At 44.7% G+C, this 15,147-nt stretch overlaps 1 protein-coding gene across 1 annotated transcript in view; it reads left to right on the forward strand.

Annotated features, from left to right (window-relative positions):
* The window catches only part of LOC137384642 (ubiquitin-conjugating enzyme E2 N-like), a 37,079-nt gene extending 25,956 nt beyond the window's left edge, over positions 1-11,123 (forward strand). Inside the window, exons 2-4 of the mRNA XM_068058818.1 lie at positions 1,831-2,077; positions 2,194-2,334; positions 10,447-11,123. Of these exons, the coding sequence (XP_067914919.1) occupies positions 1,831-2,077; positions 2,194-2,334; positions 10,447-10,496 (438 nt within the window). The 3' untranslated portion in view covers positions 10,497-11,123. The remainder of the gene's footprint in view (positions 1-1,830; positions 2,078-2,193; positions 2,335-10,446) is intronic.
* Positions 11,124-15,147: the final 4,024 nt, after the last annotated feature.

Genomic DNA, 15,147 nt, shown 5'->3' on the forward strand with positions numbered 1-15,147 from the left:
AGCTTTTTTGCTATCTGAAAAGTAAAACACTGAGGGGCTTTTGGATATCTGCAAGAAAGCCTGTTTTGAGAAGGGATGTTGATTCACACTAACGACACTGGGCCTGAATTTTTTGTAATCAGAAAGCTCACATTGTTGTACTAGTTTTGGCCACAAGAGCTCCCCAGTGAGTTGTGCAGAGATTGAAGCTGACGAGTGAATTTGCAGAACATGTGCTGTGAAATTTTGGCTTTTTAGTTAGCACAGACCATAGTTAACAGACTGAACTCCTCCTTTGCTCAGTGACATTTTTGGATTAATTTAAAGCCTAACGAACTATACCAAATAGAATTATCTTAAATTATTGAGATGTAAAGTGGAAGTTAAGCTATAGTTATATAACACTGGTTAGACTCCAACTGGAGTACTGCATTCAGTTCTGAGCTATGTACCTCAGGAAGGATATATTGGCCTTGGAGGGGGTGCATTGCAGAATCACCAGAATGATATCTGGGCTAAAGGGCTTAAATTAGATGAGGCTCATTATCCCTTGAGCTTTGAAGATGAAGGGGAGATCTAATTGAGTTATTTAAGTTGATTTACAGGATTTGATTGGGTAGAGAGAAAGGAAAAACTATTTCCTCCTGTGGGAGAGTTCAGCACGTGGCGTAACCTTAAAATTAGAGCTAGGCCATTCAGGGTGATGAACAGGAAGCACTTTGTCACCCCATTCTGTGATTCAAAGGATAATGGAAATATGGAACTTTCTTTTCCCCTCCACGAGTCTCCAGATCCTGATGTGTCTACAGGATTATCAGATTTTTAATTAAGTATTTGACTTACCAACGCATTTGCATCACTCCATTTTTGTGTAGCAATGTTTGCTGTGGTCTCTGCGCAGAAAGATCTGAAAACCACTATCATATTCAATGTGGGCAGTGTTCTTAGACACATCTGTCTTCACATTCCATTACCTTTTCCTACTAAAATTGTAACGTTAAGGCAGTCCAACTGGCTTGACGAATAGAACTTTCACATATTTAAAGAGCAGAAATAATAGACCATATCTATTTGCTTTGAATTTTTTTAGGCACATGGCTTGAAATAAAACCTAGTCATGTTTGTCTGTGCGTTTACTGTGTAGCTGCTGGCTTCAAATTATTTTTAGCTTTAAGAAAAGGAACTTGCATTTCATGACCTCAGGACATCCCAGAGTACTCAATTGCCGCTACTGTTGTAATGTAGGCAACGTGGCAGCTAATTTGCACCCAGCAAGGTTTCACAAAACAGTAATGAGATAAGTGACCAGGTGATCTGTTTTAGTGATGCTGGTTAATAAATAGTGCCCTGCATTTCTCCAAGATAGTGCCACGGGATCTATTTTGAGAGGGCAGACAAGGCCTTGATTTAACATCTCGTCCAAAAGATGGCATCTCTGACAGTGCAGCACTCCCTCAGTACTGCACTGAAGTGTCAGCCTGGATTATGTTCTCAAGTCTCTGGAGTGGGACTTGAACTCCTCATTCTGAGGTGAGAATGCTACCACTGAGCTTGGCTGACACTTAAATGCTATTTGTTTTGGATGAGTTGGATACATGTTCGCAAGTGGACTTCACATTAGTGTAACCAGTGCCGTTGAATAAATCTGCTGTGAAGTTGAAAGCACAGCAGTAAACGTGGTATGGTAATTCAATATGGAATATTTAAAACCACAGCTGCTTTTGGCTCCATTGATTCAGCAATCAATGATACAGGGACATATAACGCAGTTGTTCACGTGTCTGTATCATCATTTATAAATGTAATTTCTCATCTGCATTACTGACAGTTGTCCTTTTTATCATTTTTCAGGAAACCCAGCGTTTGCAAGCAGAGCCAGTGCCTGGTATAAAGGCAGAAGCAGATGACTTCAATGCACGCTATTTTCATGTTGTTATAGCTGGTCCACAGGACTCTCCATTTGAGGGTGGAACTTTTAAACTTGAATTATTCCTTCCAGAAGAATATCCCATGGCAGCTCCAAAAGTTCGCTTTATGACCAAAATATATCACCCAAATGTAGACAAACTGGGCAGAATCTGTTTAGATATTCTGAAAGGTAATAACGGCTTTCAATTTCTGCACCTTAATTTTATTCAGTGTACTATGACGTACAGCATTTGTGCATTTTTAACTAGTGCTAATGTCATGTCCTGTAATGTTTTGATTGCACAGATAAGTGGTCCCCAGCTTTGCAGATTCGTACAGTACTGCTTTCAATCCAGGCATTGTTAAGTGCTCCAAATCCAGATGACCCATTAGCAAATGACGTAGCCGAACAGTGGAAGAGCAATGAAGCCCAAGCCATAGAAACAGGTACATGTGATTATTTGATATTCTAGTTAAATAAAGGAAATGGAAATTAAAAGGGCAGCTCCAGCTACATGTTCAACATGTATCTAATTCTTAAACAGCAGCAATACACCTTCACTTTGCTAAGTTACTCTTGGCCCATGGTGTATAAAATGCTTCACTTGAGCTGGTGGGCGACATTTCCTCTAGCGCTCCCTCTTCAAATATGATGCAGATTCAAATGTTGCAGCGTTATCACCAATGGCCATGAAAGGTGCTTCTAGCTCCTGGCCTTCGTGTTATGCTTGCAAGATAAGTTGATTCCTGCTGGAAACCACTAAATAGTGTCAAGGCCATCAGTTAGGAGGACCTGTTTCCTGTAATACCATAATCTGCACAGGGTAAAAGTATCATTAACATGTGATCTTGCAGCATCAGTTGCCATTGACTGAAGGTGTAGCTCGCTTTTGTGGGGAGACAAAATTGTCCAAATTAATTTCAGGAAAGCCTATATATGTCAAGAAGTTGGGAAATCCTGTCATGCAGACACCCCACTGCCAAGAATGAGGCATATTAATCTTGTCATATGAACATTGATTTGAAAACTGTTGAAGAAAGGACTTGTTTTTAAAAAAAAAAATCACCAGGCCCTTGGCTGGAAAGACACTTGTATATTAACAGTGCTTGTGGAAACAAAGGGGTTACTTCCCTTATCCAATTTAACCCACAATGGACTTTGAGTGCCAGACATTGAAGGTAAGGGAGCTCAAATTTTAGGATGACTGCTGGGATGGCCGAATCCACAAACCGACATGGTCAGACCAGCTGGTCACGTGACTAGCCTGCTTGTCAACCTGGTTTTTCTGAATTGTACAAGCAGTTTGAACTCCACTGCAGTATGCACCTGGGCTGAAAAAGACCTGTCCTGTCTGCCTGCTCCCATCTCTTTCTCATGGGACTCCCAATCCACTGAAGACACAAGAACCCCAAGAGAGGTCTCCTACAGCAAACAAGGTTTAAGAAGAATACTGGGCCCCAATGAAGAGTAAGATCTACCTACAATCAAGGACTCTACAGTGAGCTTGAAGAACCATAACAGAAACCCTCTTCAGATATTTCCTCAAACTTTTTTCTACTTTATTTTCTTCTCTTTTCTGTCTCGATCTGCATGTGTGTATCGCATATGTATGCTAGTGTGGGCGCGTTGTGTATCCCTAGACGTTAACTGAATTAGTTTGTTTTATAAATTTCAACCTTCTTTAAACCTGAGAGAGCCTGTCTGTGCTGGTTTCTTTGCCTTATAATTGGAAAGCAGTGAACAAGGATTCACCAAGGGGGAGCTAAAAACGTGGTGTGTTTAAAATTAAACTGTTATGGTAAGACCAGGTGAAGACTGAGAGGGAACCTTAGACTACTTTCTCACCTGGTTGTAACAGAAATTTGGAGGCTACTGTCCTGGATTTTACCCACAAAGGAGAGAAATTGGAAGGGGGAAGCCAAATTGTTCCCAATCAAAAAAGAGCAAGATTTCAATACAGGTTTTCTTATGTTTGTGTGTGCTTGAATACTAACATGCCTGCAACTGAAGCTAGTAGCTCCCCAAGCCAGGTGAAGTAACTTGGGATAAGTTAAAAGCACAGTCTATGGAGGAGTTGAGGAAAATGGCTGAGCAGTGTGGGATCACTGTACGTGGCAAGGCTAGAAAGTCTGAATTCCTAAAGCTAGTGGCCAACCATTTTTCCCTTGAATCTGTAGAAGCAGACTGCAACAGGGTATTGTTAGCAAAGATACAATTGGAACAGAGGAAACTTGAATTTGAGGAAAGGGAAAAAGAGAGGCAGGAGAGGGAGAAGGAAAGCCTTCCAGAAAGTGCATGAAGAAAAAGAGAGGGAGAGCAAGCAAGAGAGGAGAAAGAAAGTGAGACAGGAGAGGGAAAGACAAAGAACCTTCCAGAAAGAGAGCTGAAGTGGCTTGAGTTAACTAAAGAGTGACAGAGTAACCCCAGTGAAAGCATGGCCAATATGGAGGAGCATAATTCAGGGCTGGGTACAGAATTGTTAAAACCATCTCGACTAATACCAAAATTCAATGAGGGGGGCGTAGAAGTATTTTTTAAATGTCTTTTGAGAAACTGGCAAGGCAGCTAAAATGGCCAGCTGAGACCTGGCCTCTTACTACAAAGCAAGCTAACTGGAAAAGCCCATGAGGTATATTCCCTGTTGCCAGATGAGAGCTCATCAAATTATGAACTGACAAAAATGCTGTCCTCAGGGCATATGAATTAGGACCCAAAGCCTATCTCACAGTTTAGAACCCTCAAGAAGCAAGCTAATTAAACTTATCTGGAGTTTGAAAGAAGTAAGCAGCTGGCTTTTGACCAGGGGCTGAGGGCTCTTAAAGTACAGCTCAGCTATAAGAATTTCAGAAGTAATTCTGTTCGAGGAATTTAAACACACACTCCCACTCTTCATAAAGACCCATGTAGAGGAGCAGCGGGTTCAGAAGAACCCAGCAAGCGTCCATTCTGGCTGACGAATTTGCTTTAATTTGTCTGTTTCCCAGGGGAGAACCTTTCCTAGTTACCCCCACAAATCTGAAAAGGACAAAGGGTGGGAAGGTGATAGGAGCCCAAGCAGTCCTGAGGGAGAGAAAGAAAAGGAGACACAGGAGGCCCTCCTCTAGCCAAAAAGGAAGGTGCTGTAAGCAAGAGTGATATTTGGAGACCTGTGTGCTTCCATTGTAATGAGGCAGGTCATCGAAAAGCTGACTGCTGGAAACTAAAGGGAACACCTGTAGGGTTAATCAGGGCACACCCGCTGAGTGAAGGGACCCTGATGGAAAGCACAGCAGAAAAGCTGTGGTATTAAAGAGTGCAACCTAGGAAGCTTACTACTGCAAGTGCAGGAAAAGTTAATAGAATTCCTGAAGGCTATCAGGGTTTTGAGCTTGAAGGGAAAGTAACCCCATACTCCTCGCGTGGGGTAAGCAAGCCCATAGTAATTCTCAGACACGGGCCACTAGATCCTTTTTTACTGGGAGGGGGAGGCGGTGGCGTAGTGGTATTATCATTGGACTAGTAACCCAGAGACCCAGGGTATTGATCTGGAGACATGGGTTTGAATCCCACCACAGCAGAAGGCGGAATTTGAATTTAATAAATCTGGAATTAAAGGTTAGTCTAATGATGGCCATGAAATCATTGCTGATTTGTTGTAAAAACCCATCTGGTTCACTAATGTCCTTTAGGGAAGGAAATGTGCTGTCCTTACCTGGTCTGGCCTACATGTGACTCCAGACACAAAGCAATGTGGTTAACTCTTAAGTGCTCTCTGAAATGGCCTAGCAAGCCACTCAGTTGTACCTAACAGCTACGAAGTCAATAAAAAGGAATGAAACCGGACAGAACACCCGGCATTGACCTCGGCACCGGAAACGACAAAGGCAAACCCAGCCCTGTCAACCCTGCAAAGTCCTCCTTACTAACATCTGGGGGCTTGTGCCAAAATTGGGAGAGCTGTCCAACAGACTAGACAAGCAATAGCCTGACATAGTAATACTCACGGAATCATACCTGACAGACAATGTACCAGAGATTGCAATCCCCATCCCTGGCTATGTCGACCAGCAGGACAGACGCAGCAGAGGTGGTGGGAGAGTGGTGTAGAGTAGGGAGGGAGTTGCACTGGGAGTCCTGAACATCGACTCTGGACCCCATGAAGTCTCATGACATCAGGTCAAACGTGGACAAGGTAACCTCTTGCTGATTACTACCTACCGCCCTCCCTCAGCTGATAACTCAGTACTCCACCATGTTGAGCACCACTTAGAGGAAGCACTGAGGGTGGCAAGGGTACGAAACGTACTCTGGGTGGGGAACTTTAATGTCCATCACCAAGAGTGGCTCGGTAGCACCACTACTGACCGAGCTGGCCGAGTACTAAAGGACATAGCTGCTAGACTGGGTCTGCAGTGGGGGGAACCAACATGAGGGAAAAACATACTTGACCTTGTCCTCACCAATCTGTCAGCCGCAGACGTTTCTGTCCATGACAGTATTAGTAGGAGTGACCACCGCACAGTCCTCGTGGAGACGAAGTCCTGCCTTCACATTGAGGATATCGTCCATCGTGTTGAGTGACTGCCCTTGACATCAAGGCAGCATTTGACCGAGTATGGCATCAAGGAGCCCTAGCAAAACTGGAGTCAGTGGGAATCGGGGAAAACTCTCTGCTGGTTAGAGTCCTACCTAGTGCAAAAGAAGATGGTTGTGGTTGTTGGAGGTCAATCATCTGAGCTCCAGGACACCACTGCAGGAGTTCCTCAGGGTAGTGTCCTAGGCCCAACCATCTTCAGCTGCTTCATCAATGACCTTCCTTCAATTACAAGGTCAGAAGTGGGGATGTTTGCTGATGATTGCACAATGTTCAGCACCATTTGCGACGACTCAAATACTGAAGCAGCCCATGTAGAAATGCAGCAAGACCTGGACAACATCCAGGCTTGGGCTGATAAGTGGTAAGTAACATTTGTGCCACACAAGTGTCAGGGAATGACCGTCTCCAACAAGAGAGAATCTAACCAACTCACCTTGACATGCAATGGCATTGCCATTGCTGAACCCCCCACTATCAACATCCTAGGGGCTACCATTGACCAGAAATTGAACTGGAGTAGCCATGTAAATACCGTGGCTACAAGAGCAGGTCAGAGGCTAGGAATCCTGTGGCGAGTACCTCACCACCTGACTCCCCAAAGCCTGTCCACCATCTACAAGGCACAAGTCAGGAGTGTGATGGAATACTCTCCACTTGCCTGGATGGGTGCAGCTCCAACAACACTCAAGAAGTTTGACACCATCCAGGACAAAGCAGCCCACTTGATTGGCACACCATCCACAAACATTCACTCCCTCCACCACCGCACACAGTGGCAGCAGTGTGTACCATCTACAAGATGCACTGCAGCAACACAGCAAGGCTTCTTAGACAGCACCTTCCAAACCCATGACCTCTACCACCTAAAGGACAAGCAGCAGATGCATGGGAACATCACCTGCAAGTTCCTGTCCAAGTCCTACGCTATCCTGACTTGAAACTATATTGCCATTCCTTCACCGTCGCTGGGTCAAAATCCTGGAACTCCCTTCCTAACAGCACTGTGGGTGTACCTACCTCACATGGACTGCAGCGGTTCAAGAAGGCAGCTCACCACCACCTTCTCGAGGCCAATTAGGGATGGGCAATAAATGATGGTCTAGCCAGCGATGCCCACATCCCATGAATGAATTTTTTTTTTTTAAAAAAGCCCGACCTCTTCCCCCAGAGAGTCAAGTGAACACCAGAATGGTGGTGAATGGTACTGGGGGGCAGTGTGTGCCTGTACCTGTATACTGGGTGTGCCTGCGTGTGACCTAGATTAGGACCAGTGACCATAGGGATTGTTGCTAGTTTGCCCGTGGGTGGGGCTGACCTCCGAGGTCAAGATCTGGTGGGGGTGAAGGTGTTAGCCCCCCCCCCCACATAGTGAAAGACTGCAGGAGGTCAGAGACAGGGCAGTGGCAGGAGACGGTACCCTGCAGTTTCCCTGAATGTGCAATGAGTGAGGCCATGATTGAATCAGCTCCCCCAGGGGAGACTGAATTGGCACTGCAGGCAGATGACCAGGTCTGTCTGTCTGAGACTTTAGAAAGTTAGGAGCCCCAGGGAATGAATTAAATGGATTTTCCCTAGCTGAGGCTCAGTGAGTTGACCCAGTATTGCACGAGTTAGCACAGGCTGCCCAGTCTGAAAGTAAAGCAGAGGGATTCCCTGATTGCTACTATTTTAAAGAATGAGGTACTGATGAGAAAATGAAGTTCTCCTCACAGACCTTAGAGCAAGGCGTGGACAGTAGCTCACCAGTTAGTGGTGCCACAGAGGTACTGGAGAGAAATATTAAGGGCCCACAACACTACAGTGGCTGTACAAAAGACCAAAGCCTGCATAAGATAGCTTGTTGATTGGCCAAAACTTCACAATGATGTGGTGGCGTGCTGCAGGAGTTGCTACTGGTGCCAGGTTGAGGGGAAACTCCAACCTACAATGAAATCTGCACCCCTTAGGCCTTTGCTGGTGTTAGGAGGACCCTCCAGTAGAAGGCTGGTGAACTGTAAGAGACCCCTGCCGAGAACAAAAGGGGTCAGACGGGCACAAAGCTGGCAAAAGGTTAGAAAAGGAAGGGGAAAAGGTGACCAAGTGGGCAGGTTAAAGGAAATCTGGGAGGAATCCCGGATGACCACCTCTGCTGTCTGGTCAGCTAACCCTGGCAAATTTGAAAAGTTAGACCTCTCATCCTCCTATATAAATGCAGACACCAGAAGCACCCCACCAGAGTTGCTAACAGCATTTACAGGAACCTGCAGAGACAAAGACCTCTAGGGGGAAGAGAAACTGTGAAGGTGATGCCTCACCTAGTCAAAGTGCCACAGGGGAGTGTAGTATTGAAGGTGAGGAAGTTCAAATTTCACGATGACTGCTGGGATGGCTGAACCCGCAAACTGATGTCCTGGACTGAAAAAGACCTCTCCTGTCTGCTGCCATCTCCAAATCCACTGAAGACGCATGAACCCCAAGAGAAAGGTCTCCTACAGTAAACCAGTATTAAGAATACTGGGCCTCAATGAAGAGCAAGGACTCTACAGTGAGCTTGAAGAATTGTAACAAAAACCCTCTTCAGAGATTGCCTCAAACTTTTCCATTTTCTTTTCTGTCTCAATCTGCATGTGTGTATCGCATATGCATGCTAGCGTAGGCGTTAACCCAATTAGTGTTTAAGTTTTATAAATTTCGACCTTTAGTTTAAACCTGAGAAAACCTGTTTGTGCTGGTTTCTTTGCCTTATAATTAGAAAGCACCAAGGGGGAGCTAAACAGTGTTTAATTTTAAACCCTGTTGCGGTAAGACCAGGTGAAGGCTGAGGGGGCACCTTAAACCCCTTTCTCACCTGGTCGTAACATATGATTTGGGGTAAGGGGTTCCAAACGTTCTACTAAGTAGATACCCTGAATGTTGAGATCTGCAATTTTTATTGGAATGTACCCTGAAATATTGCTCACAAAACATTATTTCAGGTTTTCCCTGGCACTGAGCTGCAGCGAATCTCATTCTAGTGGGCTATGGTGATGTCGTGGCTTTTACTAGACTAGTGCTCTGCAGGCCAGGAGTAATATTCTAGAGAATGAGTTCATATCCAATCATAGTTTCAGGTAAAAACAGTCTGGAATTAAAAAGCTAATGATCTGACAGCGTCATTGTTACTTTTATCATTTAAAAACCCAACTGGGTCACCTATGTCCTTCAGGGAAGGAAATCTACCATCCTTACCTGGTCTGGCCTATCTAACTCCAGTCCCACATGAATGTGGTTGATTCTTAACTGCTCTCTAAAGTGACCCAGCAAGCCACTCTGTTTCATCAAACTGCTATAAAGATATACGTGACAGCATTGTGCACACATTTGCCATGTGGACTGCACAGGTTCAATAAGGCAGTCCACCACCAGTACCTCAAGATGGGCATTAAAATGCTAGACTTGCCACATCCCAAGAATGAAATACAAAAGAAACCATGGCAGCATCTTTCCAATACCAGAAAGTGGGTGAGTGATTGAAGCTGTGCCTCTTTCTCTAGCCAGCACTCCTCTTTTCCCGCACCCCCCCCCCCCCCCCCCTTCTCTTTCCTGGAACTTTTCTGAGCCATCCCTTTAATGCTGTCTTCAGCAAAGCTGCAGCCAGTTTTGTCAGTGATTGGTCCAGGCAAGAACAACCAGTAAAGTGCAAACGATGCTGTCTCTGGGAGTATCACTTTATACAGTTGCACTTTGGGTGGTATTTCAGGTATAAATATCCCAGTCAGTTGCAAACAACTGCTTATTGCAAGTGTTGGCAGAAAGCATGGCTTTGGATGTGATCATTTTGATTATTAGTCTTATAAAAGGACTTTTTGTTTTGAAGGGCATGAGATCAGAATTATCAATGGATAACTTGTTGCTGCTAACTTTGTTACTAACAAAATTGTGCACAGCTGTGCAAAAATATTGAAATATATTTGAAACCAGTTTCCACATGAGAACTGTGCTTAAATATGTCTTTATCTTGCAGCCAGAACATGGACTAGGCTATATGCCAGTGGCAACACCAATTCCAGATGAAGTTGAATGCACATCACAACTCTTGTTCTGCCAAGATCTCTCTCCTTGCATTCAAAGAACCGTCTTAGAAAACTGCAGAGTAAACCCAGACAAATAAAATTCTTGGTGTTTAAGTGCATATTAGAGACTATTTGTCATGTTCCGATTCACCATTAAAGCATGAACAGAGTATACCACTTTGCTTTTTCTATTCTCACCCCCCACCCACCCCCGCCCCATCCAGTTAATTTTAAAGCAGTGATGCACCTCTGCTTTATTTACAATGACTGGCATTTTTTTCTCCTTAGCACTGTGAATGAAAATCTGTTTCGCTACTCTATTGTGTAAGTTTTTATTTTCTGGGTTTTGTTTTTGTGATGTTAAAAGCATTTTGAAAGCAGCTAACTTGTACACAGTAGGTTATGCCCTTGGCCAAGACTAGTAACTTTTTTTAGGTGCAGTAGATTAAGCAGCTTAGCTGGTTATTAGTTCATCCAGTCAGTCAAGGAAAGGAAAAAGCAGCACATCGATATTGTGACACTCAAATAGATCCTGAAAAGGCTTGTTACTTTGTATGGCTTGTCTGGGCTGTTGGGGGAAGATTTCTGTAAAACTTTTGTTTTAGTAAACTTTTTTTTTTGTTCCATTTGCCTGTTGTACCTGTGTTAATCTTTTCACGGAAGCACAATGCAGTAAATAAATCCGCTGTGGTTTGTGATTGATTTTCATGTTCGTTAATGAAAATATCTACAACCAAACTTTTAAAAAGAATGAGATATGGTGTTTTTCATGTCAAAGCCCATGGTATCATGTTCAGATCTCGCATGCAGTCCCAGTGAACTGAACCCTCAACATTCACTCACTCCACCACTGACTCACAGTGGCAGCAGTGTGTACCATCTACAAGAAGCAATGCAGCAATTCACTTAGGCACCTTCCAATCCCATGACCTCTACCACCTAGAAGGACGAGGGCAGCAGATGCATGGGAACACCACCACCTGCAAGTTCCCGTCCAAGTCACACACCATCTTATATTGCCATTCCTTCATTGTTACTGGGTCAAAATCCTTGAACTCCCTTCTTAACAGCACTGTGGGTGTACCTACCCCACATGGACTGCAGCGGTTCAAGGCAGCTCACCACTACCTTCTCAAGGGCAATTAGGGATGGATAATAAATGCTGGCCTAGCCAGTGATGCCCACATCCCATGAATGAATTTTTAAAAAAACAGCAAAGACCCACATTAAGTGTTTGAGTGAGAAAAATATGAAATTAAAAGCAGGGAGGCATTTGTTAAGATTTGTGGAAATCTCATGTGCAGAGAAGTGAATATAGGGTAATTGATTTGTTAAGAGAGAAATGAGGCAACACATCGGCAATAATTAGTGGATGTATTGGTTACGCTGGCTTAGTTACAAGCACTGCAGATTGGGGAGTTGGCAGGCAATACTGGAATGAGATATTTTACAAATAGAGAACAGCAGACTGAAACAAGAATTAGATGTCTTGCGTGAGGTTATAATCAAGCCAATGAAATTGGTGGATGGAATGCATTGTGAATGTAATATTTGAATTACAGGGAAGGTTAAATAGACAGGGAGCTCTGATCTCTGCTGTCATTTATGGCACAGATCTAGACTGACAAGATGGGTACAACAACAATGATGTCGAGTGGGATAGTTTGAAACAAGAGGTTACATGCTACCATAGTGATGAGGTGGAATCTGGGAAAGTTCTGCCAGTGTCCTATATTGTTACCACCAGTAAACATAATGTGAATGGAGTAGGCAGTGGTATCTACTCGGATGATAAACTCTGTTGACACAAGACATCGATGGGCTGTATGTGAAATAGGGATGATAAAGGTTGAGGATAACCCTGTTGATGTCTCGAGACGCTGTACTGCTTTTCAGTGGGTGCATTGAGTGGTTAGTATTCCAAGGTGCTTTGGGCTGCTTGTGAGGCAGGCTGCGTTCCACTCTCGATCCTAGTCTCTACCTTCTAGCCACTAACTGGCAGAAATGATGGTAGACATTATGCAGTTACTAGGTGTGGATCAGTTAAATGTGATGAATCAATGTGGACAGACTACTCAAGGCCCAGTAGAGCACCCCTGCGCATTCGCTAACCAGCTGTCCGATTTGTATAAATTGATGCAGCAGACAAGGGTTCCTCCTCAGAGTGGAGGTCCTGCCTCCAATCCAAGGGCCAATACCCTATTTAAACATTTTTTCCCCGAACTACAGCTTGTGAAGACAGCTATAAGGGTTTCAATGAATAAAAATACCCACTGGATTAATATGACTGAAACAGTTTCTCAGGCTGTTGAGGGGCTTCCTGCAATAATTCAGGAATTCAACCTAAATTTGGGAACAATTGGTGCTACCAGTGTCAGAAATTTGGGCAGCTGGCACGGGACTGTCATAGCCACCACTTTGAGAAGCACGATGAGGGCCATAGAAATGGGCCTATGTTAAACAAATTGACCAAAGTCAGCACCTTTGAACAGCTAATTGCTCTAATGACAGCTCAACAGAAGAATAACAATGGAACAAGGGTGCCACACAGTGACAAATCTGAACCTCCCTGAAGCCAATGGTGACGTTCTGGTGTGGTTGTCGTAATTGTCCCAACTTTCTGTCATTATTAATGGAGGCCAAAGGCAGAATATATACCCCATATCCCGAATGTCACCCAGCAACAACAGGGCCTCATTTCTTTAATTGCTTTTGAAGAATCCATGGGCCAAGCACGTGAGATTAAGGAGGCAAATTTTGACTTTGGCCAGATAGAAGTCATTGTTGATCATCCTGTATTGATAAGAATGACAAACTGTAAAGGTATTTTCAGGTCTGATTTTCTCAAGTGTTACGGTATAATTGTCGATTCGATGAACAATGTATTATGATTTCACAAAGGGGTTCCCTCTGATAACGTTGTGTCGGATGCTCATGCAGTATTTGCAATTAGGAAACCCAAGCGACATCCATTATCTTCACACCCTGACCCAGGTATACAGGTGATATTAACATAGTACAGAACAGCTAGTTTGGCAAAAACAAAATATTGTGGATGCTGGAAATCTGGAATAACAGAAAATACTGAACAGGTCTGGCAGCATCTGTGGAGAGAAAAAGAGTTAACATTTCAGGTCTGTGACCTTTCATTAGAAGTGGAACTAGTTTGGCATGCTGATGGGTCTGCCTTTCAACAAGATGGAACAGCTATGTCTGGATTCACTGTTTGTACTCGTCATAACTTCAGCCAGTACATTCATCTCAGTGTGCTGAACTAGTTGCTTTGCTGACAGCTGTGAAGGGCACCTCCCAACAACCTATCAATAGCTGGTCAGATAGTGTGTATGTTGTTGACACCATCTTGTCCCGCTTGCTATATCGTAAAAATCATTTAAGAATGTCCAAAGGGAAAACCTTAATACATGCTTCATTATTGATTTCTTTATGGCATGCCCTTAAATCCGGACTAGCCTCAAGCCAGATTGATAAAGTAAAAGTAAGTAAATATTCACAGGGAAACTCTAGCTGATAGGGCAGCTAAAGAGGCAGGTCAAATAGACCAGCCTTAGAAACCTCCCCAAATCAGTGATCTCGCCTTAGCTAAGCCAGCACCACAGGAGTTGGATTTAGTATCCCTGCAGGATTCATTTGAACCTCACCAATTGGGCAAGGAGTGGCATGCTTCTGGCAAACCACTGCCTCAAACTACTACATGGATAAAGGATACTAATGTGAGAGGGACAGATCAGACCCTATGGGCTGGATTTTATGGGCCCCCCTGAGGCAGAGGGGCTCTATAGAATTGTGGCAGGAGCGGAGGGCCCATCGCCACGCGTTTTGTCAGGCATAGGATAGGCCGATGATGGCCTTCCTGCCCAGAAGCCAATTGAGGCCCTTAAGTGGCCTATTAATGGCCACTTCAGGACCTCTGCCCAGCCGCTGGGCTCTTACCAGCGGCAGGGGCTGCCTCCGCCACACGGGGCGTTCACCTAGTAATATGAGGCACCCTCCCTGCGGGCATGGTGGTGTCCCTCCTCCGTGGGCAATCTGTGGCCCACGGAGGACCTCCGCCAGGAATAACTCCACCTCCCTGGACCCCCCTTCCCCTGCACTTAACGCCCAACACCCCCTCGCCAGGGCCTTCCAGATTGGCCCCAGCAACCCCGCCTCACTTACTTCTGTTCCGGTGTTCCAGCGCTGGGCCTGGGTCCAAGGCCTCTGCAGTATCGGCAGTGGCCACCGCTCCTGATGGTACCACCAATACTACAGAGCTGCTGGTCCTGTGATTGGCTGGCAGCTCTTGGAGGTGGGGTCCTCGTCTTTAAATGGATGGGGATGCCAGCGCCTGGCCCTTAAGTGTCAGAACAACGCACTGTCACACTGATGCAGGTATTCGCCCAACCATTTTGGCCTGGCAGCGGGAGCCTCACTGGCACCACAAAATCCAGCCCTATTTGTCTATAAACTGCTCGGTTGCTCAATGTTCACTATGTGTGCCCCACCCCCCACAGCTGTCTGAGGATTTCTTTCACATGTTTCATTCCCATCCTATAGGGGACCATTATTCGGCTGAGGTAGCATCAAGAAGTGAGTACGGTTGCCTGGTGTCCTGATTTGAAGCGGAACATTAAAATACATTGTCAACGTTGTTT

The sequence above is a fragment of the Heterodontus francisci genome, chromosome 27 (genome assembly GCF_036365525.1).
Source record: "Heterodontus francisci isolate sHetFra1 chromosome 27, sHetFra1.hap1, whole genome shotgun sequence".
Lineage (NCBI taxonomy): Eukaryota > Metazoa > Chordata > Chondrichthyes > Heterodontiformes > Heterodontidae > Heterodontus > Heterodontus francisci.